The sequence below is a fragment of the Artemia franciscana genome, chromosome 20 (genome assembly GCF_032884065.1).
Source record: "Artemia franciscana chromosome 20, ASM3288406v1, whole genome shotgun sequence".
Taxonomy (NCBI): domain Eukaryota; kingdom Metazoa; phylum Arthropoda; class Branchiopoda; order Anostraca; family Artemiidae; genus Artemia; species Artemia franciscana.
Window position 1 is genome coordinate 14,840,574 of NC_088882.1, and position 25,425 is coordinate 14,865,998.

Below are 25,425 nucleotides of genomic sequence, written 5' to 3' on the forward strand. Positions count from 1 at the left end.
TAGAAAAAAAATTTGATTTTAGTTAATTACTATTATTTTTTTGATTAAATTAGCACAATTGTTTATGCTAATACAGATCAATAGATTTATTTGTGTATATTTTTTTATTAGCCTATGTTCTCCTTTCTAACTTAGCCCATACTATTTCATAATCAATAAAAAAAATTCAGATAAAGAATTTGTTTAATTTTAGGAAAATATGAATGCGGTTCTTTTGTTTTTGAAAAAGTTATTTTTAAGAATATTTGTCTATGTAAAATCGAATGTATGCCTGAGTGTGTCTATCTATGTCAGTGATTGGATGTGTTTTTGTGTCGTGTATGCATTTCTGCTCTGTGCATACCATCACCAAGAAAAATTTTTTAGGTTTTAGGTATAAATCTCCCCTACTCCAAGACCTCTTGATATTTTTTGGCGTTGATTTAAATTAGAGGCCCCTGAAGACAAATGATTGACAGTTTCTTCCAATTACATTATGTATTGTTTCTGGTTATTTACTAAACGGGTTAGTTAATTATGAATTCTGTCATCTAACCTACTTCCGAAATTATAAAATTTCTTTTTCACTAATGTTAGTTTGGTATTCAACCTAACTTGCAGGGGAATAGTTGGGTGGAATTTTCTGTGAGATCGGATTTCCACGGAGGGGGGGGGATATCAATATTAAGGTGAATTTGGTCTGTATATCTTTTCCAACTTTTTTCATATGTATTCAAAATAAATTGATTGGGTAAATTATATAAGTGTAGGATAAAGAACAACTTTATTCAGTTTAGGATTAGCACTAATATGGAGGGAAGTTTGAAAAAAAATCGATGTTCGTATTTATTGATTCAGTTCATTATCGTGTTTTTCATTTTATGGATTTGATCTCCCCCCCCCCCCCATGAAAAGGAATTATTGATTTGGAATTTTCTGGGGGAGAGTTTTCCGGGGTTAAATTGTCCTTGTGGACAATTTTAAATGCTTCGAAATTTGAAATACGATTGTTGTTAATATGCGGGAGGGTTTTTCGCAGGTAAATTCTCCTCCGCGGGAAGATTTTTCACAGGGAGAAATTTTCCTTGAGTTTCCTTTCTTTTGAGATCGCAACAACGCGTGACGGGTAAGCTAGTTGGTAAATAAAAATTAAACTTGTTTTAAATTTCTCTATTTCTGCCGAATAACACCGTACTGCAAGTGGTACTAATAGTTCTTAACTCTTATTAAACCTAAGTTAACACTGAATTTTTCTCCACTGTTAATCACCCCTCCAATTCTTTGTATTTCCATAATGTTTCTTGGCCTTTATCAACACTACTAATTTCTTGTGTACATTAAGTTCTTTTCCTGCATGACCGTCTAGAGATCTAGTGATGCGATTTGTTGTTACCGCTTTTTTTTCTTTTCAGGAGTGGCTTGGGACAGCATGACATGCAGTGCATTTACCATTACCTTGTAACTAGTCTTTTTCCTAGCTCAGCCGAACAAGATCAAATGTATAGTCCACCAAGGTTAGTTTTCTCCTAACTTTATTGTTTCTTTTTTTTTGATTTTATATATAGATATCATATATATCCAGACTTGATTGAGAGTTCGTTGTGTGAACAAGTGAACACATTATTTCCGGATAAAAGCCTCTCAATAAAGTAAGGGTTCGACCTGCGTGATTTTCCCTAAAGACATTTATGCTCTGATTGTCTTATTTAACTGCTATTCACATTAAATCCCCTGGGATAATGTTTTTTGAAAAAAAACAGCCTCTTATTTTTTGGCGAAAAAAAAAATAGATCAAAATCGTCGAGTTTTCTAACTTTGGAGAAGGGAGCGGGAACGGTACAGAAGCGCCGTACTACCAGCCGTAGTTTTGTATTTAAACTGCTGGGGATAGGTGTACCGGGTTCTGCACTTACCATTTTGTTAGAGAAGCAAGAAGTTGGTTGCAACTTATTCCCTGCTGAAATAGGGACTGAATCACGAGAGATAAAATTAATGTACGATCCTGTCTTGAACTTCATTTTTCGTGCTAATAAGGCTGAAAATGGAGGCAATGAAATTGTTTCGAAATCTGAGCAATATCACAAGCCCGATATACTGTTAAAAGCCAGGGAAATCCTTTGGCCGTAAGCTGGCAGGACTACTCACGCTTCTGATTGCGCAAAGCCACAGGATATTGTGTCTAATTTAATAAGGGCTATTCGGCATTGTGACAAAAAGAAACTTACGCTACCCAAGTTTGTAATTTATGAGCCCGATGAAGTGCCGATGATCCCTGGTGAAATTACTGCAACCCTCGCCAGGATATTAAATGAATTCTCTAGTACCGTTGATGATCTCAAGGAACACGTAACCTCATTGAAACTTCAGCAATGCAAAGTGCCTCAAGGCTCCTCTTATGTTTATCAAACGAAACTTACGTACTCAGTAGTTCCGAAAGAACCACCTAAAGGTCTGTCGAGTGCAAGGGTTACCTTGAGAGCCTTGATGATGGTACTTGCTCTTCTCACATACTAGACTCGAGGCCTTTGCACAAAGAGTGGCAGATTGTATTTGGTGACAAGAAAGCTGCGACTACTCTTGTTAGTGCCGTGAAGGATGCAAAAATAAAATCCCCTTTCACTTTGGCATTGTACGCCACATTTCTGATAATGCCACGGACATGAATCTGTGCTGTATGATAGAGAACTGTTTGAAAGCAGAGAGGATACAAAACACTCGTTCGTATAAGTTGTTTTTCGAAAGTAAGGCTGATCTACTGAAAACTCTCGAAAATCCTTTGATCTTCGGCCATAAGAAACATTGAATTCAGGAGTACAAATTTTTACCAATGCGACGTTATAAATGTCAACAGTATGGGCATGCTGCTCAAACCTGTAAAAACATTACTCGATGTTCTCGCTACGCAGATGATTACAAGAACTCAAGAGAGAACCCTTGCTCTAAGAGTGTAAAATGTGCGTTGGGTGGTTCTGATAACCATCCATGCTATAGTATAAAATATCCAGTAGCAATGATGCTAATAGGAAATAAATGGTAACTCCTCAGTTAAAGGTGTGCTCGTGGAATAAAAATCGCTGTGTAATTGTAAAACTTCCCTTTCTTGAAAGTGCACTGTGCTGTAATAATGCGTTTTGTTTACAGGATCATTTGCTGACAGCTTCCTCTGTCTCCTTACTGAAATTAACTTACTGCATCCAACTATTTATTGTGCCTGCTATCTCTTCGGGAAGAGGGAGACCGTCAGGCGAGGTTGGCATTCTTGTCAACTCTCGCCTTGCAGCGCAGCTGGTTGGCGAAGACGAACATTGCATAGCCATGAAAATTGAGGACACTAATGTGTTCTCTGTCTATCTTCCCACCGAGTACCGTGATCTTGCCTCAGAAGAGCGATTTACTGCTGCATGCACCAAACTAGTGCGCTCTGTCAGGGAATTTTAAGATAAGCATGGCCAGGTGATCATTGTGGGAGACCTTAATTGTGATCTGATTGATAATGCTAATGCAAGAACTCAAATCCTTTTACCCGCTTTTGCTGATTACTCCTTCACCTATATCCATAATTCAGGCTCTAGTAGCTCTTTGGATTTCTTTCTCTGCTCTAACAATAAAAGTGATCGATAATTGTCTTATTGACACCGCGTATTGGTTTCTGATTGTTTTCCCATTACCAGCCCATTTATTATTTTTCAATTTAGACTTATTCTAAGTCTGAATGGAACAAAATTGATTTAACTTCATACTCAAGTGTTCTTGACAGTATTTTGACGAAAATTAAAATACCATTCCAGCTCCTTCAACAGAATGCAGATATATTACCTAGTGAAAAGCAGATTCTGTTAAACATATACTATTCTGAACTTATCCATGCCATGTGCTAAGGGTTCATCTTTCTTTCCGAGGCAAAAAAAATTAGTTTCAAGTGGATTATTCCTTTCGTTTTTATGGCACTTAGTATTAACCAAGTGACATATAGCAATCGCCAATTCTGTCGGTCTGTCTGTCTGTCTGTCTGTCGGTCCCGGTTTTGCTACTTTAGGCACTTCCAGGTAAGCTAGGACGATGAAATTTGGCAGGCGTATCAGGGACGAGACCAGCTTAAATTGCAAATAGTCTTTTTCCTAATTTGACCATCTGGGGGAGGGGGAGTGGGGGCCGGTTAATTCGGAAAAAATAGAAAAAATGAAGTATTTTTAACTTATGAATGGGTGATGGCATCTTAATGAAATGTGATGTTTGGAATGGTATTGTGTCTCAGAGCTCTTATTTTAAATTCCAACCGGATCTGATGACATTGGGGGAAGTTGGAGGGGGGGAACCTAAAATCTTGGAAAACACTTAGAGTGGAGGGATCGGGATGAAACTTGATGGGAAAAATAAGCACAAGTTCCAGATACATGATTGACATAATCGGAACGGATCCGCTCTCTTTGGGGTAGTTTGGGGAGGGGGGGGGGGGGGTAATTCTGAAAAATTAAAAAAAATAAGGTATTTTTAACTTACGAACGGGTGATCGGATCTCAATGAAATTTGATGTTTAGAAGGATATCGTGTCTTAGAGCTCCTATTTTAAATCCCGACCGGATCTGGTGACATTGGGGGGAGTTGGGAGGGGGAAACCTAAAACTTGGAAAACACTTAGAGTGGAGGGATCGGGATGATGAAACTTGGTGGGAAAACTAACACAAGTGCTAGATACATGATTGACATAAACGGAACGGATCCGCTCTCTTTGGGATAGTTGGGGGGGGTTATTTCTGAAAAATTAGAAAAATGAGGTATTTTTCACTTACGAACAGGTGATCGGATCTCAATGAAATTTGATATTTAGAAGGATATCGCGGCCCAGAGCTCTTATTTTAAACCCGAACAGATCTGGTGACACTGGGGGGGGGGAGGGGGAAACCTAAAACTTGAAAAACACTTAGAGTTGAGGGATCGGGATGAAACTTGGTGGAAAAAATAATCACGAGTCCTAGATACATGATTGACATAACCGGAATGGATCCGCTCTCTTTGGGGTAGTTGGGGGAGGGGTTAATTCTGAAAAATTAGAAAAAATGAGGTATTTTTAACTTACGAACGGGTTATTGGATCTCAATGAAATTTGATATTTAGAAGGATATCGTGTCTCAAAGCTCTTATTTTAAATCCTGGACTGGATCTGGTGACGTTGGGGGGAGTTTGGGGTGGGGGAACCTAAAATCATGGAAAACGCTTAGATTGGAGGGATCGGGATGAAACTTGGTGAGAAAAATAAGCAGAAGTCTTACATACGTGATTTACATAATTGGAACGGATCCGATCTATTGGGCGCGGGGGGGGGGTTAATTCTGAAAAATAAGAAAAAATGACGTATTTTTAACTTACGAAGGAGCGATCGGATCTTCATGAAACTTCATATTTAGAAGGACCTCGTAACTCAGATCTCTTATTTTAAATCTCAATCGGATCAAGCGGAATTGGGGGGGGGGAAATCTTAGAAAATACTTAAAGCGGTGAGATCAGGATGAAACTGGATGGGAAGAACAAAAACCTGTCTAAGATACGTGACTGACATAACCGGACCGGATCTGCTCTCTTTGGTGGAATTGGAGGGGGGGGTAATTTTGAAAATTGAGGTATTTGTAACTTACGAAAGGGTGACCAGATCTTAATGAAATTTGATATTTAGAAGGATCTTGTGCTTTAAAGTTCTTTTTTTAAATTCCTACCAGATCCTGTGACGTTAGGGGGAGTTGGAGGGGGAAACCGGAATTCTTGGAAAACGTGAAATTTGGGGTATTTTTATCTTACGAATAGATGATCGGATCTTAATGAAATTTGATTTTTAGAAAGAATTCATGTCTCAGAGCTCTTATTTCAAATCCCGACCAGATCGTTTGACATTGGGGGGAGTTGGAGGGGGAAATCTTGGAAAAACACTTGGAGTGTAGGAATCGGGATGAAGCTTGGTGGATAGAATATACAAATGTCCTTGATACGTGATTGACAGAATCGTACTGGATTCGCTCTCTTTGGGGGAGTTGGGGGGAGGGGCTCAGTGATTTGGCGAGTTTGGTGCTTCTGGACGTGCTGGGACGATGAAAATTGATAGGCGTGTCAGGGAGCTGCACAATTTGACTTGATAAAGTCGTTTTCCCAGATTCGACTATCTGGGGGACTAAAGCTAAAGGAAAAATTAGAAAAAATTAGGTATTTATAACTTACGAGTGGGTGATCGGATCTTAATGGATTTTGATATTTAGAAGGACATCTTGACTCAGAGTTCTTATTTTAAATCCTGACCGGCATTAAGCCTCTTATTTTCCTTTTTAAATCAATCTATTGATTCATAGAATTTTGTTAGAGCTCATACCGTATGATCTCTTGGCTCTTAGCTCTTCTCGCCTCGTCACAAGTGTCATATGAGCTTTTAGCTCTTGTTCATTAATGTAAGATTTTTCTGAGGAAAATATCTTCTTGATAACCTCTGGTAGAGAATTTTGGTAATTTGTCATTAATTTTGTTTTAAACAAACTAACTTATGAATTCAGATTTACACACGACACACCATCATCCTGACTTTCAGACGTAGCTCAAGATCCAAAGTCAAAAAGAACTTCGACTTGTTATTGGCCCGTACGAAAATTCGGAAGCTGAGTAATTTTTTTTTAAAACTAGTATTGGTTCCAATTGTAGCATGAAATAGCATGTTATTTGTTTATATAATAGCATGTTTTATATAATATATATATAATTTGTATATATTCAATAGTACGTGCTTTTACTAAATCAAAATATATCGTAGTACTGGATCGAAGATACAGCTAGATGGCATAATAGTAAAATATTGTACTGGCATGTTAATGAATTTAGAGGGAGTAGCCAATCTGGACTTGTAGATAATATTCTCAGTATTATCTGCTATTGTATATAATGTATATATAATATATAATTAATCTATATATAATTTTTATATATATATATATAATAAATATATAATTTGTTTTATATAATAGCATCATAGCTACAACTAAGGGAGAGAAGGGTAGTTGGAGCATGTAAAGATTTTAGGGTTGGTGCAAATAACATCCAAACTGGTTCCACCTTTTGTTGTAAAAACATTAACAATTTGTATAAGCTTCAGACCTTTGCACAGATAATTAAGACTTAGTTCGTTTGCTTATATTTGAGTCGGGAGGGGGAGGATCGTTTGCTTATATTTGAGTCGGGAGGGGGAAGGTCTGTAATTAATTTCACCCCGGGCATCACCAACCTAGGAACGGCTCTGAGTATCCAGGGAGCAGAGGAGGTTGAATCTTGAGAAATATGAATATGTCCCTGTATGGTTTGACCCGACCTTACTGAAAATGATAACTTTCAGATAACTGTGCAAAAATATCGACATCGAGATGGATTTAATGCTCACTAGAGGCATTTTAGTCTTACAGTACTTCTGTTCTGCATTTATGTATGTATCTTCAGGATCCAGTCAAGAGTGAAATTTCCCTCATTTCTGGTCTGTGTGTAATCCTGACTACGAATATTGTAATCTCTTGATACCAAAGTGATCAGCCTGGAACTTCTCTTGTGGGTTTGAACAAAAATTTGCTCTTCTTTGGCCGTGCCTTTTTAAAGTGACTTTATTTTTGGATGAAATACGATTATAATATCTTCCTGCATATAAATTTTATATTCTGTTTGAATTCAATGTATAATATGACAATATCAAAGCAACAAATATTCATTTCTAACATTTCCCATCAGTTATTTCACTATATATTTGTGATACGACAGTGAGTAGTAATAGAAAATCATCATAATCGTGGTTTTCTAAAACATGGAGAATCGAGGAAATATCCCCAATTCTTGGGACAATTCCATTGTATAGTTCAAATTTTCTTAAAAAGCGCTCTACCATATTTTCTTGTTTAATTTAGGTTGTTCTTCGAACTCTCTGAGACTGGATAATCAAATTTTTCATCACCGTAATGAGAGCGAGAGATATAATTGACCACATATTGAATTGACCACAAAATGAGAACTTTCATATAAGTGTACAAAAATATCGAAATCGAGATGGATTTCCTCAGTAGATTCTTAATAGATTTCGTTTCCATTTTCTGTCAAAGAAAATATCAACTCTAATGGAAATGATGAAATATTAAAAGCTTTCCTCAGCCCCTCTCATATATTACAAAAATATGTTTAAATGCTTCATAAATGCTGATATTTTGGTAATTTTTTTTCCTCTATATTAATTTTTACTAATAATTTTGTTGAAAAATAAATGTTGAAAATTATAAATTTGCTTTTTTTGCATATTTACCTTGTTTGCCAGCCAGTTTCATGTCTATGAAAGTAAGCCCCCTGAGAATTTTCTGGCTCCTAGGCTCCTCCCCCTCCCGCTTTTGGCTGAATTTCTGGATACACCCGTTATCTATGCAATAAACCTGTTCTTTAATCATTTTTTCTTTCTAACCAGTAACCAATAACATTTTTACATTTGTCAATGTTGTATTTTGATATCCAGTCATCTGTGAATCCTGTCCATGATTCTAGTCCTCAAAGTCTGTTTTTTTATACGGTTTAGGCTATTATATTTTCTCTTGCTAAAATCCCAAAACGCAATACTCTCAACGAGCTACCAGGTTTTATATGCTATGAATAAGTTCTATCTTGTAGATGTATATTGTAGTTTGACATATAACTCATTATTGGAAAAAAAGTAATTCAATAGTATATGTCAAAAAAAATTATTTCAACGGGGACGTCAAAACTACTGATTTATATACTTGATTGCTTTTTATCGTTTTGTTGGGTTTTATTTGTCGTTGTGCTTGCACATCCTTTTTTTTTCCACATCGGCAAAGTTTCTACCTTGTTGCTACCTACCCCATGTTATTCTGTCTCGTTTCAATTATATATCTATTTTTTATTTTCTCTTATGACCTATTATATTTATCGTTTTGTTTTATATATTATTTCTGTTTTATAATTATTGTTTCATTGCCTGATGTATATAATTCTTATATATCATGTTTAAAACAGAAAGAATCATATGCTATTTTGTATTCTCTCTTATGTTATAATTTCTTTGACCACGCTGGCTTTTCTTTTACGAATAAAACGAACTTAAAACATAAAAAAACGAGTATGATGTTTGAAGTGAGACAGTGGAAAATACAAGAAGAGGCTTTTTTTTTCGTTGACAAAGGCTTCCGGACATGAAGTCCAGATATTTGGACTCTTATTATTATCAGTTGAAAAAAGTTGTGTTTTTGCTATTTTCCGCTGTCTTATTTGAAATATTATACCCGTTCTTCTATATTTTTATTTCATTCTATTTCTCTCTTATAGTCTCTTATATTTGTTGTTTTGTTTTACCTGTTCTTTTTATGGCACTTGGTATTAACCAAGTGACATATAGCAGTCGCCAATTCTGTCGGTCCCGGTTTTGCTACTTTAGGCACTTTCAGGTAAGCTAGGACGATGAAATTTGGCAAGCGTATCAGGGACCGGACCAGATTAAATTAGAAATAGTCGTTTTCCCGATTTGACCATCTGGGGGGGGGAGTAGGGGCCGATTAATTCGGAAAAATAGAAAAAATGAAGTATTTTTAACTTATGAGCGGGTGATTGGATCTTAATGAAATTTGATGTTTGGAATGATATTGTGTCTCAGAGCTCTTATTTTAAATCCCGACTGGGTCTGATGACATTGGGGGGAGTTGGAGGGGGGAAACCTAAAATCTTGGAAAACACTTAGAGTAGAGGGATCGGGATGAAACTTGATGGGAAAAATGAGCGCAAGTCCCAGATACATGATTGACATAATCGGAACTTATTTGCTCTCTTTGGGGTAGTTGGGGGGGGGGGAGTAAGTCTTAAAAATTAGAAAAATGAGGTATTTTCAACTTACGAACGGGTGATCGGATCTCAATGAAATTTGATGTTTAGAAGGATATCGTGTCTTAGAGATCTTATTTTAAATCCCGACCGGATCTGGTGATGGGGGCGGGGAGTTGGGAGGGGGAAACCTAAAACTTGGAAAACACTTAGAGTGGAGGGATCGATATGAAACATGGTGGGAAAAATAAACACAAGTCCTAGATAGATGATTGACATAAACGGAACGGATCCGCTCTCTTTTGGGTAGTTTTGGGGGGGGGGGTTAATTCTGAAAAATTAGAAAAAATGAGGTATTTTTAACTTACGAACGGGTGATTGGATCTCCATGAAATTTGATTTTTAGAAGGATATCGTGGCTCAAAGCTCTTATTTTAAATCCTGACCGGATCTGGTGACATTGGGGGAAGTTTGTGGTGGGGAGACCTAAAATGATGGGAAACGCTTAGATTGGAGGGATTGGGATGAAACTTGGTTGGAAAAATAAGCAAAAGTCTTGCATACGTAATTTACATAATTGGAACGGATCCGTTCAATTGCGGGGGGGGGGGTAATTATGAAAAATAAGAAAAATAACGTATTTTTAACTTACGAAGGAGTGATCGGATCTTCATGAAACTTCATATTTAGAAGGACCTCGTAACTCCGATATCTTATTTTAAATCTCAACCGGATCAAACGTAATTGGGGGGGTGGGCAGTTGGGGGGACCGGAAATCTTAGAAAATACTTAAAGCGGTGAGATCAGGATGAAACTGGATGGGAAGAATAGAAACCTGTCTAAGATACGTGACTGACATAACTGGACCGGATCTGCTCTCTTTGGTGGAATTGGGAGGGGGGAGGTAATTTTGAAAATTGAGGTATTTGTAACTTACGAAAGGGTGACCAGATCTTAATGAAATTTGATATTTAGAAGGATCTTGTGCTATAAAGTTCTAATTTCAAATTCCGACCAGATCCTGTGACATTCGGGGGAGTTGGAAGGGCGGATCCGCTCTCTTTGGGGGAGTGGGGGCGAGGGTTAATTCTGAAAGATTATAAAAATGAGGTATTTTTAACTTACGATTTAAGAAGGAAACATGTTTGAGAAGGAAGCATGGTAAGAAAACAATTTACAATATGCATAACAATTGTAGCAAACAGATTTTGCATGGAACCCCCTATATTTTACCTCCCCCCCCCCCTTAATGTGTAAATATACAGTCGAAATTATATATTTCCCCTCTATTCCCCCAATGCGTCTCTCTTGTTTCATACCTTGTACTTATTAATTGAATTAACTGTTTAAAAGAACAACCGGAAAACAAGTGATGGGTGACAGAATGCATTGGTTTTATATAATTTGGACTATATATTTGCTTTTTAGGGGAAGGGGGGTTGGCGGTAAAGTATAGGGGGGATCCATGCAAAAGGTGTTTGCTACAGCTATTGTGCGTATTATGAAATGTTTTCTTAACATGTTTCCTTCTCTAGGCTTATACCCCTAAGCTGTAACTATTGCTGACGAAATTGGAATTCCCTAAGAAGCAAAGTCCTGCGGATGTAACTGTTCCAGTCATCTATGCAGTCAGCACAGTAAAGGGAAAATATTTTTACACTGTGACAGTCATCAATGACGATTTCACATTCATGAACTTAGCTATTGACTTTTAATTAGTTCCCAGTCCTTTGGGCACAGACAACGCGGGTTTTAATGCGCAATTTAAGTACGTATTTAAAACGTTTTCCATGAATTTAATGAGCAAAAATGGAAGTCATTCAAGAATCTATGTCAAAAGATAAGGATAAAATTGTAACTGAAGTGTATGAAAAAATTCCTACCTATAAAGAACGGTGTCGATAATACAAAAGGGTAAGGTAATAATTTTTGATGTTATTCTAAAGTCTGGTGTTGAATATTTTGATAGCCTTGCAGACTGAAAGGACTGCAGGTACATACACAGGCTCTTGGTTCGTTTTTTAAGGGGGGGGGGATTAACTTAAAAATCAACGAAAATTGGTTCTATTAGTCTGTGGCCTTTTGAAAGAAAATTACTGGTACTTATGTATTATACCTAACACACTCAAGAAGTGTAGTTACGTTAATCACAATGAAATACACCAAAACATGATGTAAATATAATACTTTAGTTTATACAATAGTATAATTTGGGCTATATATTTGCAAATTAGGGGGGAGGGGAGAATATATCTCCCTTTATCTCCCTATCTCTCTTGGCTCTTCCGACCTCGTACCATATGAGCTCTCGGCTCTTCCGACCTCGTCACAAGTGCCATATGAGCTCTTAGCCCTTGTAATTTATAGTTATTGTTTCATTGGCGAAAAGGTTAACCTCTTAAGTGTTTCTCCATCTGAACTCACATGCATAGCTGTCTTTCATGTTTTTTGTTGTTGTTGTTGTTGTTGTTATTGTTTTTTAAAACTACACTATTTACTGAGGCCACTCTTATTTTTAAGAATTATACGCTTATCATTCTAATGTAAATTCTCCCATAAATAGTTCTTATATGTTATTTTTTTAAACATAAAGAGTAAAGAACTACTCTCTCTTAAAATGTAATTTCTTATACCATACTACCTTTGAATTTATAAATAAGAGAAAATAAAAATATGGAAAAACGAGTATAATATTTCAAATAAGCCAATGGAAAAAAAATTTCGTTGTGAGGCTTCCGAACATAAAACCGGAATATTCGGACCTTTATTATTAGTGAAAAAAGCTTTTTTTTATTTCACACTGTCTTATTTGATGCCCGTTTTTCTTTATATTCATTTCGTGTTATTTCTCTCTCATGACCTGTTATATGTATTGCTTTATTTATTCTTCTTGTTTTAAAATTGTTGTTTCATTACACTAAAATATTTAACCTTACAAGCATTGCTCACTCTCAACTCATGTATAACTGTTGTTGTTGCTTTTGCTGTTGTTGTTGATAAATAAATATATTTTTAAAACTACGCTATATACTCATACCGCCCTCGTTTTAAGGTATTTAACTGGCCCTGTGGATCTCCGGAGTTCTGGAAGTATTGGCAAGCTGCCAAGAGTGTTTCTAAATCACATAGACAGTATACCACCCACTGAATGTACCCTTATTGCTTACAGATCGTTGAATTCGACTGTGATACTCTTTGTAGATGGTAAATTAATTTTCGTTTTAAAGCTAGGTTTTGATAAGAGTTAAAGATACTTTATCCAGTGAAAAAAAAAAATCGAATGGAAAAACTATGAGAAAAAGAAAACAAAGGGACTAATAAAGTAGATAATTATTAGTTTGTGAATGATTAGTACGAAACAAAGTACATTTTCGGCAAGGATTTCTGCTATCCACTCTAAAATGTCCCCAAATATATAAAAGAAAAAATAATTTTTTAAGTACTCGAGTGATAAAAAGTAAAATAAAGAAAGAAGAGAAGAAAAATGGAGCCGCCTAATAAGCAAAAAGCAAGGACGTGGCTGAATCTCAAAATATTAGAACATAAGCGAGTCTGACATTTGCTTTACTTTTTTTAATCGAAGTTAGAAATTGAATATAACTAAATATATAAAATAAGTAAGAAGATAAAACTATAAAGATAAAAGATATAAAAAGAATAAATAAATAAAACTTAACAGTTCCTCGACAGGATAAACTTTTTTTTATAAATACGGGTATCTAAAGGAGTCTTTTTCCAATTTTTTTTATTTGTATTCAAGGTTACCACACCCCTCAAACAATAGTTCTATGGGTGATCATGAAGCGATGTTGCACATATTTTTATTTCTGTTGAATTTTATTTTCAATCAAAGCTAACAACCAAAGCTGGTGTGTAGCGACGTTGCTTGGTCATTTTTCCAAAGCGACGAATTTTTTTTAGACATTGGGATACAGGTCCATGTTTATTTGATTTTTTCCCCAGGAGTGATCATATCAATGTAGTGACTGCAGAATGTCGGGAGAGGGCTCATTCAAACTGAAATTGCTAATGTTTAACATATATGGGTGACCGTTAAATAGATGTTGGACATATTTTTTTTTTCAATAGAATTTTACTTTGAGTCGAAAATAACAACCAAAGCTGGTATGTAGCGACGTTTCTTGGTCATATTCGCGGAGGCATTTTTTTTCGGAAATTCGGATACGGGTCCGTGTTTATTCATTTGTATCTTTTCCAGGGCTGTTCATATCAATGTAGTGACGGTAGAATGTCGTGAGAGGGCTCATTCAAACGGAAATTAGTAATGTTGCATATATATGGGTGACCATTAAACGGATACTGCACGTATTTTTTTTCTCAGTAGAATTTATTTTCAATCAAAACTAACAACCGAAGCTGGTATGTAGCGATGTTGCTTGGTCATTTTTTTTCCAAAGAGAATTTTTTTCTAGAAATGAGGATACGGGTCCGTGTTTATTTGTTTGTATCTTTTCCAAGGGTATTCATATCAAAGTAGTGGCCGTAGAATATCGCCAGAGGGTTCATTAAAGCAGAAATTTACAACGTTGCACATATATGGATGACCATTAAACGGATACTGCGCGTATTTTTTTTTTTCAGTAGAATTTTTTTTCAATCAAAACTAACAACCGAAGCTAGTATCTAGCGATGTTGCTTGGTCATTTTTTTCCAAAGAGACAATTCTTTTCTAGAAATTAGGATTCGGGTCCGTGTTTATTTGTTTGTATCTTTTCTAGGGGGTTCGTATCACCGTAGAATATCGCGAGAGCGTTTGTTGAAACAGAAATTAATAATGTTGCACATAAATGGGTGAGCATTAAATGGAGGCTGCACAATTTTTTTTCTCCATTTTCCTTTTTTCCATGTTGTTTGGTCATTTTTTTCCAAAGTGACAATTTTATCATCTGTCAGAACTCAGCTCAAGCAAATAATCGCTAAGATGGTTAACAGATGAATGTCAAAACAGAAGAATGGTTAAAAATGATCTGCGAAGCAAAAATATTTTTCATATTATTATTTCTTTGGCTAAGGGACACCTCAAAAGAGTCAGAAAATTTTCAAAACAGGAAAAATGTTAGTTCTTGCAAAGTCATTTTGTATATCATTTGATTTTATATGGAACATTTTTGTTATTCCTATGTTGTGTCCGTTTGGTGGCGCTGAGGACAGACATTGAACATTAAAGTAATAACTGTTTCATAACAGGAATTCTTATGCCTTTACTCTTTTTTTGTGGACTGTAATTAGTAATTGTAATTAGTAATTGTAATTGTAATTAGTAATTAGTAATTGTACAGGGTTTCCGGGTCATTTAGCACACGTTTGAAAGCCTGCCTGTAATTTCGGCTCCCAAATCCTGTAACGAAGGAGGTTTGATTGACTACAAATAATTCGTAAAGTTAATTATATTAGCGTCGGGTCTTGCTCATGTGATACCCATAATAACGGCGAAGCTCTTTTAATTCATCTTCTTGGAAACTCCATTATATTGAAACTACTTTATGCGTAGAACCAAAAGAACTTTCAGTTATTGGAGTCATCTCACGGAAATTAGGAGGTGGGGAGGCAAAAATTCGTTTTTCAAAGCTAGCGGGGGGCAATTTTGTTGCTTTTAATTTTTTCAATGAAAGAACAGAGAATAAACATTTTTCTGTGAAAATCCCAAAAAATAAAGTATTTTTCAAAATTAAAGTGGGAGAGAGGAAGAATTGTGGGAGCCAATTCCTGCTCTCGCCCAGCCCCGCCCCTAATGGACGCTTCTATTTCCACAGAACTGAGTAATTACATAAAATTCTCAACCAAGACCGGAATAATTCGCAATAGTCTTTACGTATCCTTTCCAGCATAACTATTTTCAAATGTTACATCCGATTTATCAATGTCTTATATAATTTCCAAGGCTAGCAGCATAGTACTGAGTGATTGATGACACCGTAAATAAAAGAAGTGATTGAATGCTGCTACACTAAATGCGGCACCGACACTTTTTATGTAAGAGCTATGTAAAGGTACCAATGATCGGATTTAAGGAATCATATGACGCTGACTTATTTCAAATTTAGAACTTTACCGTATTAAAATGAATATTTCCATAGCTATGCTTAATGATTTACTAAACAGATTTAAGCCCATACGATTTTACAGAATATGCTGCTTGATGGCTTGGCAAACAGATTTATCTTGTTTGAACTTCCGTGTTTTACAAATTAAAAATATTTGTCAATATAATACTATTTTTTTGTGAAAAGCCAGTTTTCATTCGCAGTTGTATGTTCTTAAATTCCTAAACTACGCCTGTCTAGCCCTTTGACTTCTTTTTTTTTCAGGCAACGTTGACTTGACTTTTGAATGGTTTATTGCCCTTGACTTACTTTTGGCGCCTAGACTCACTGAACTGTCTCATGAGCTTTCAGATCAATGTGCTGCTCGAAAATCTCATAGCTCTTCCAGTCAAGAACAGGAGGTGAAGTAAGTTTTTAGGCCTTATCTTAATTCTTCACTTTCTCCAGGTGAAGTTGAACATTTTACATTGAAATAAGTAACCAATGAAGGCACACCCAAAAAGGATGCCTTCGAGGCATGCATTGGTTAGGCATCTATTCTGACGGTCGCCTCAAAAGGCAAACGTTGAACTACTTAGACTATTTCAAACACTTTGCCCTTAGTCTCACCAAGAAGCTACAATAATCCAATCCATTTACCATTACCGTTACAATTCGTCTCTGCCATGCCTAAAGATCGTATCTGACATTTCATCGTGGCACTTCACGTTGCGTTACATCTGACATTTTGACCGCTGACGCTTTCATGTTACATTCTGGTGTCACATCTGACATTACATCTAGTCGTATCTGACATTTTGCCGTTGGTTTATATTACTGACATTTTACGGTCGTAGTTGCCGTTGCAATCCATCTTTGCAACGCCTAAAGGTCATGTATGTCATTGACATTTTCTGACACTTCTGAGACAATTGTCAAAAATTGTTTGTTAAGCTGATCTCAAATGGAGGATTATCACGGCAATGAATCTTCGTTGACATTTTTGGGTTTGATCGGGTTTGATTGACGTTGATCTGTTTTACTGTAAAGTCATGTTAAGTCATGTAAAGTCAACCTACTTTTAAGAACAGCTCAACAAACGGTTTAAGTGAACGTCTCACAAGTGATGTGTCGGACATGGTCTTTAGGCGTGGTGATCACACGTTACACGTTACACATTTATTTTTTATAAAATAAAAAAATAATTTTTTTATTTTACCATAATTTTCTGATATTTCTCACAAAATAAGGGATATGAAAGATTTTACCACCCCCTCCCCCCGAAACAAATTCTTAGGTACATGACTGGCGGGTTGATGACAATTATGTCTGTGGAAAGCTGGAAAAGGCTTCCTTAGATTAAGTATCAAAGCCTTGGGAAATTAAAAACAAGTTGAATTTATCAGTAGATTTACTAAATAAGACCTTTTAGGTTAGCTGCTAAAAAGACCCTGGCTTTGAGAAAAAATAGAAATTGATGTAAATCCTGGCTGAAACGTCTTTGATATTTGCGGTGTTGGTCAACGCTGGCATCATAAAAGATCAAGATCGCCTGGTAATTGTTTCTCCAGTACATTCAAGTTTATCAATAGGAAGGCTACGGAAAAATTATTTATTGTTTTCATTGAAAAAAAAAATGCCTTTATGACCTATTTAGTAAAGTTTAACTTGACTGATTGCCATTTTATTCGAAGTTATAAATAATAGTAAGTCCAAGTCAAACCAGTTTGGGACTTCCTCATTTTCATTATCGTAGTTTTAATATAGTGTCAGTGCAAATCAAACATTTCGTGGTTACAAACCGTAAGTAAGGAGCGATTCAGCACAATAGCATTTTTCAGCACAAATTTTGATAACAATTAACGCATCGAAAGAAATGTCTTTTTATGCTGATTCTAAATATACAAAAATTCACTTAATTCAATATTACCCATCAAAAGCTACGAGCCTGAGAAAAATGTCTGATTTTCGAGGGGTATTCAACCCAAAAAAGTCAAGTGATCTTATTGAATATCACACGATAAAATTCAGCACATCAGAATACTCTACCGCAGAAGTTTCATGCTCCTATCAACTAAAACGTAGAATTTTGTATTTGTTACCAGAAGAAAGATCATGGACGAGTTTTTTTTTTTTTTTTTTCAAAGGTGATTTTATTGAACCAATGGTCAGAAAATCGCGAAAGCTTCCGTTTGATTAAGCGTTCTAGTGACCTTTTTAAATTACCAAAAACTTATGGGCAACTAACCATTAAATAGTAACTTTCGTGTGGGGAAGTTTTGAAAGGGAACTTTCTAGGGGAAATTTTTCGGAATATATATGCGGAATCTTCTAAATTTGTCTTTTAATCTGTCTTTCAGTTCTTTCAATCTGCTCGATTTTGAATTTCGAGAGAATGTTCCGAGGAAAATTTTTAGTGGGGAGAAAATTTTCGAGGATTTCCAATATGATTTGAAAAGCGATCAGAAATCAAATAATTTTTTTCTAAATCAAGTAAGGGGAATTTTCCAGGGGGAAGTGTTCCGGGAAGATTTCTCCATAGAGGGGAGGCGGATCTCCCGTCATGATTTGAGGCACGATCAGAAATTAAACTAAAAAAATGTATATGAAGGGCGTAATGACCGAGGAATTGAGGAGGGCTTAAATCCCAATCTTATACATAATTCTCTCAGTTCGTTTTAAGTTTTTATGTTGTTCCTTGCTTTCGTTCCTTGCTTTCGTTGGAGGGGCATTAATAAAGAAAAACAAGTTTTTTTTATTTAATGCCCTATTAATTCAGGTTGTGATCTTTTTTCCTCAAACTTCTTTTGTTAACTCTAATTGCCTCTCACTTGAACTGTTATCTTAAAACTCTTCGACTCTAACCAACGGCAAGTTGTTCTCTGAAAAATTTCCTTGAAAAAACTTTACGGAGGTTCTTGGCCTAAGTATGAGTTGTCAGTTATGCAGATGTGTCGTGCTGGATTTCATTATATGCTAAGTTGGATTCATATTTCAACATAATTGATTTGCTTTTATGTGGCATAAAAGATTGACTTTTTTCAGGTTTATTTACTTCAATAAGCTTAACTTAGCATGTAAATCAACACTAAGTCTTCTATCTGCTGAAGCTTTGAAAAATTCCAATGGTCTCACTCAAGATATTATATCATTGGCGGATCTGCATTGTAGCTTGAAAAAGTAGGTATATCTCACCCAATTGTTTATATTAGACTGCTCAAAGGCACTACATAAATGGGTGCATTCATTAGAATCCTAACAAAATATATCTGTGATAAACTAGTGTTTTGTTCAAAGAACACATATGGTTGATTTAGTGTGTAGAGGAGTTCAAAATACTCATCACTCTCCTGTAGGTGGTCAGGGGCGTATACAGAATTTAAGCTTGGGGGTGCACCAGCAAAGCTTGGTTTCCCTCGTTGTTGTTTTCCACCTCTTAACATCTGTAATTAGGGAAACTTTCGACTTTTGGGAGGGGGGGCATGCCTATAAAACCACCCCCTGAATTCGTCCCTGTAGAGGTCATTATGTAAATATGAGTCCTTTAAGGAATTATTTATAAGTGATGAGGCTCCAAGCGCAACTCTCGATGAATGTAGGGGTTCGACCTCACTTAGCAAATATGTCGTGGTAGAACAATTTAGGGGGCGAGAGAGCAGTTCCACTACATACTCCAAAACATAGGAAGAGCTGGACGCCGCAAACTAGACTGAAATGAGACTATAAAAATGAATTCAGAGCCGGTGAGATCTGCTCCTGGGAGTCGTTCTAAGCATTAGCTTTGAAAAGTGGGAAAGATGTCTTTGGCTTCGATGGGCTTTACGCTGCTATGATCTCATATTAGAAGAACAAGCGATGTATTGTCGTACCCAAAACGTTAGGTAAATTTTACACTTTTCCGGCAATGAGTCACCGTGTCCCAAAAAATATTCTAGCCTTAGTGGGTTTTCATCCGCTATTACAAAAATGTATTTGCTTTGATTGAGAAAGCGGAACCAGCCGTGATTGTAACAGAATGCTCAAAGACTGCAGGACATAATTAAGGTGTGTCAAAATCAAGGCATATTACTGTGCTACGCATCGTCTCTTTAAAGACTTAATTTTGTTCAAACCAAACAAGAACAGTGCCCTCTTTTGTGAAAGTCTCGAAAATCTTATAGTTGAAATATGCAGATATATGCAATTTGAGTAAATTCCTGAACTGAAATCATAAAATCTTTTTTTTTCGAAATTGAAGGTACATCATCTGAACTGACTGTATTCCTGAACTGAAGTCATAAAATCTTCTTTTTTTTACGAAATTGAAGGGACATCATCTGAACTGACTGAATTCCTGAACTGAAATCATAAAATCTTTTTTTTTTTTACGAAATTGAAGGAACATCATCTAATCTCCTTCAAAATAATCCTTAATTGTAGTAAGACGCCAGTCCCGCCTCTTTGTCTATTATCGTAGAGTGTCAACCCCCTATTAAAAGATCATGAGGTGCCTGGTTATTTCACATTTTATAATCATCCCTCACTCTGCTTCTACATTCTGGACACAAAAAGAAACAGAAGGGGGCTAGTGCAGTTGTATAATGTTTGACATTGTGGGGAAGTATTTGATCCTTTGTCGCTTTTAGTGTGGCGTTAGTAGCTTTGGGAGCTAATGTAAAATGCTGTTGAGTTACTTTACTGATTCTGATTATAGTTTGTTGACTAGCTAAGTTTGTTAGCAATTTTGCGATCTCACCTGTTAGGAGAGTTGCCACAGGCAGTACCTTTGTGCTATTTGCAGCGAATTATCTCTAAAATAATGACTTACTAGAACATCCGGGACTGTTTTACCTCTTTGGAAGGTTACCACAGGCAGTACTTTTGTGCTATGTGTAATGTATTACCTCAAAAATAATGAATTACGAATACAGTTAGTGACCATAGTACTTTTTAGTAAATTTTCTTAAAGTTGTTAGATTTTGAAATTTCAAGTTAATGTTTGAACTTAATTTTAGATATTAGAAACTTCAACTGTTAGATTTTTTACAAGAAATTTTGTTTTCATGCATCTTTAGTGCTCCTTTGTCAGTTTGGCACCACACGCATAAAGACAGTGTTGTTTTTATCTTGCAATTCTTTTTGCCGGTATAGTGAGTTTTCCAAGCTTTGTGCAACCCTGCCTCTTAGATCGAATTTTAACAATTTCTACTGTAAACAAGACCTGGAAAGCATTTAGTATCTGTGTGAAAAAATTATTTTTTACTTAAGTTTGAGATGTGTTCGTTCAGTGCTCAGAAATTGTGAGTTACAGTCTAAATTTAAATGTAATCTCAAAACAAAATTCTGCACAAAACGTTTGATTTTGAACCATTGCCTTAAAATACAGCACATGTATTATTCTCCTAAATTCAGTTATCACCGATTATTCGAACAGATAAAGGGTGATTTAAAAACAAAAGAGACCAGATTGCATTCAAGGACAAACTTCTTAACTCATAAGTATTATGGTGAGTACTCTTCCTACATCCATTCGTAAATCAGTATAACTTGAAATACTTGCATTTTTGAAAATATTTTTACCATTTATGCAGGGATTTACTAATGATTTATCATTATGTCACGCTTGCGACACAATTATATAATTATAATAGCTTAATACTGACATGCAACTATAACATAAAAGTGAATGGATCAGATCAATGCTTAAAGGTACGAATAGGAAATATTTGTGATTAAGGTTCGGAAAATTTTACAAATACTTTGGAAAAGTACATGTCGTAATTTAAATGGCATTTCCTTTTCATTTGAGTCTAATGGACAAATTACAGAATAAAATAACCTATAAATAAAGTAAAAACGAGATGAAGAGAGAAAAAAAAAGAAGGAATAGTAGATGCTAAGAAGGATAGTGTAAAATTTAAGAATAAGGATTTGATAATTAGTGCCATTCCTAATCAGACACGTATGTATAAAATTTTGGAACAAAGAGGGGGAGGGCTCACTGCTCCAAAAAGTAAAAGAAATCGTCGGTTATGTAGAGACTTGAACAGAATCATGAAAAACTTGAAATTTGAAAGGTGGGATGCATAGGTCCGGAGGCCTCAAGGAAAATCAGAAGATATTCAGTAGAGGAAAGGTGGGCCAGAGCTAAAAAAAAAATTAAAATTTGTGTACTGTATTCGTTTTTTTCGGAGATGGGGTTAATTGGAACAATCTTAACTGGGATATGTGCATTAGCCTTGTGGACGGTTGAATTAATATGGACAGTGAAGCTACAGTCACTAGTGAAAGTTACTCCTAAAATTTGCATTTCGTTCACAATCGGCGAAGAGACTAGAGGCATATCTATATTCCGCTTCAGAGGGTCGAAACGAATTATTTTCGACTTGGCTACGTTGATGGTAAAGTCATGACTTGAGCATTCGGTGTTTAGCTGATCAAATAACTGGTCTGAAAACTACTTTGTTATGATAGTGTTTTCGACTTGGCAAGCGAGCACTATCGACAGATCATCGAAAAACTTGTAACGTTCGTCCTGATAACTAAGCAGGGAGTTAGTTACAGCCAGGAAAATTAGTCCAGCTAATTTTGTGCCTCGTGGGGCCTCGCAAGAAGTATCTGACCATGATGAATTTGAATAGTTTTTGTGGAGTGCAAAGACTTTATTTCTTGGAGATTCATGTCTGCAGTCAGGTGGTGGGTTAGGTCAAAGGCTTTTCTGAAATCCACTGCGCAAATGTCGACGAAAAAGCTACCTTTTTCGAGCCATTGGAGGACGCAGTCAAACATCCGTACTAGGTAGATTGTAGTTCTACACTCGGGAAGCCCACCGACGCCCATGAATTTGTTTCGGAAGAAACTTGTGTATGAAGACCTCCGTTACTTTCGCCAAACAAGGTGTAAGTGAGTTTGGACGGAAATCGTTGCATGCACTAGGGGGGAACTTTTTATGGATAATTCTCATATAGGCCCGTTTCCACTGTGACGGGAAATAGCCGGAAGCAAAACACTTGTTTATGATGATGGACAGTGGTAATACTATGAAAGCTGCATATTCACGTAGAAATTTGACAGGTAATTCACCAGGTATGAAAATATATTCGGTTTAATATTCCGTAATTCCGTGTACACGTAAAACTCACTGACAATTATATCGCTCTCAGGCTCACATTTTTCAAGTATGGTGGACTTTTCTTCAACCGTAATGGGCGGATAGGTAGTGCAGATCTTGGTGAAGAATTCGCTCACTTCTTTTGCACAGGTTAAAGACCCATCATCATTGCTGAAATTTTCACCGCTGTCAGGAGCTTGGCCGGCCACTTTTTTCACAGCGTTGTGCTACTTTTTGGGTCTGAAGTAAGTAAGTGGTAGGGCATGGTTTCACGACTGTAGCGAGCTTTAGCTTTCTTTACCAAAGAGACTATTTGATTTCGTAGTTTCTTGCCGTTGATAATATCATCACAGGAGTAGAGGCCCGACCTCTCTTTTATTAGTGGTTTAATAGCTGGAGAGATCCATGGTTTGTCGTATTCACTAACAACAAATGATTTTGTTGTAAAGATCTCTAGGTATTCACAATATGAAGTGGCGTTGAAATTTGATACCTTAGTATCTAAGGGCTCATTACCGTGCACTTCGGGGAAGTCATATATGCCGATCCGTCGACCGTATTCACAGATGGCCAAATCCGTAGAAGGACACACAGTGACACGGGATAGTTTGGGCCTTGTTAAGGACTTTCTTGCTTTCCACAGAATTGCGTTCTGGTCTGACATGCCAATGGGACCAAGAGAAAAGGAAGGGGAGTAAAAATCATCACAGTTTGTGAGTTTAAGGTCCAATATGCTCCCCGAAGAGTGGGTGGGTATGTGCACTACTTGTTTTAAAGACAAACAAAATAATAACCAACTCTTCTTGGTCTGGTTGAAGTCTCCTCCTATAATAAAAGCTGGACTACTGTATATATTTCTCAGATAATCAATAGTCGTTTGGAGGTGCGAAACCAAGTCATCCCAGTTTCTGGTATTTTCCAGGTAATATACTGAAGCGACTATAACACAACAAAAACGACAGGGAAGAGATTTTGGTTTGCAAATAGCCCAGATTACTTCAAGAGCTGGATCAAATAATTCTGGTAATAATTTCCAGGGGATGTCTTTCCGCATGTACAAGGCAACACCTCCACCAAGTCTATGTTCACCTCGATCAGCACGTGTGCTCAGGAAAATTTCGTAGCCTGCCATATGACATTACGACCTATCAAGACTTCACGTTTCTGCAACTGCGATAACAGTGATACTGTTTTGACCGACGATAACGTCAAATTCTTCAATTTTGTTACATATTGACGGGCAGTTTATAACAAGAAAATTGGGCATTCTATCTTCCGAATTAAAACTCACTGACCTAGATAGGGGGAGGGGGGTCTGATCACTATCAGCCGAACATATCGGAGCTTGATTGAAAGGAATGAGAGATGGCATATTGGCATTTGTTGAACAGTCTATCTCAACAATGATATGTTAACGGGGTTCGGATTTTGGAGCATGACTGGTTGTTCTTAATAACACGATTACTGAGATCATCCGCTGATCTCGTTTGCCGCCACGCTCACGGTATTGTTTCTGCTTCTTACGGTTAAACAGGAGCTCTTGGGGCAGTGGTCTGTCATCTGGTGTTCTATCGAGTAAATTTAATGCTACAAGTTTTGCAAAAAAAGATGGCGCCACAGTTAACTCAGATGAAAACAGTCCAATTACGGCTCTTTTATCCTACTTCAATGGCATGACAAACACATTAGACAAACTTAGGAGTGTCAATAATTATATGATAAACAGCGTCCTTTCGTTAGATTGCCTGAAACAGGCACAAAGAAGCTAAACTTAGATGGCCATCTCCCCAAACCCTGGCTAAAGTGAGCTTGAATTTTAGGTTGGATCAAGGAGAATTGATTGCACGAACCCAAGGAGATACATGGATAATTGGTAGGAAAAGTGATAATAGAGAATTTTTCATCATCCTCCAAGAAAAAAACTACAACCTCATCGATGTTGAAGGTTAGTACTAGATTACTCTTTAGTTTTATTTAAAACTCATCGCTGTGTAAAGCAATATTTTTTCGTTTGTTTAACAAACTGCCTTTTTCGGACATGCAAAATTTAGCTTCCCTCATTTCACAAGCAATAGAATCCTATATGTTAAACTGGATTGAATTTAAGAAAAAAAATTAAGCTAGCAAGAGACCCAAAAATAAGATGGAAACATTTTTTTTGTGGCTGTGATATATTTACAATCAAAGTAGGAACTAAGAAAGCTTGTGCTAACAAATTCTCTGGAGGGAAAAAATAGACCAAAAAATATCTGGCAAAAAATCGAAAAAATAAAGAAAAATAAGAGGTGAATCGCATTACCTTTCATAATTTGTTGGGGAGGGGCCACAAGCCCAAAGAGCCTTTCCGGTATACGCCAGAAAGGTGTTTGAATTAACAAAATTTACTATTCGTGGCATTGCACAAGTCATATTAGAATTAGTTTATCCTCCTGTAGATGGTGGCAGAAAGAAGGGTATCGTAGCTTGATTTTGTTTTACGAGGGA

The 25,425-nt window shown here is 36.4% G+C and overlaps 1 protein-coding gene across 1 annotated transcript in view; it reads left to right on the forward strand.

The window, feature by feature from the left end:
• The window catches only part of LOC136039786 (vacuolar fusion protein CCZ1 homolog), a 66,950-nt gene that overhangs the window by 37,404 nt on the left and 4,121 nt on the right, over positions 1 to 25,425 (forward strand). The window contains exons 6-10 of the mRNA XM_065723659.1: positions 1,392 to 1,493; positions 12,860 to 13,011; positions 16,137 to 16,278; positions 18,897 to 19,031; positions 24,762 to 24,886. Coding sequence (XP_065579731.1) covers positions 1,392 to 1,493; positions 12,860 to 13,011; positions 16,137 to 16,278; positions 18,897 to 19,031; positions 24,762 to 24,886 — 656 coding nt within the window. The remainder of the gene's footprint in view (positions 1 to 1,391; positions 1,494 to 12,859; positions 13,012 to 16,136; positions 16,279 to 18,896; positions 19,032 to 24,761; positions 24,887 to 25,425) is intronic.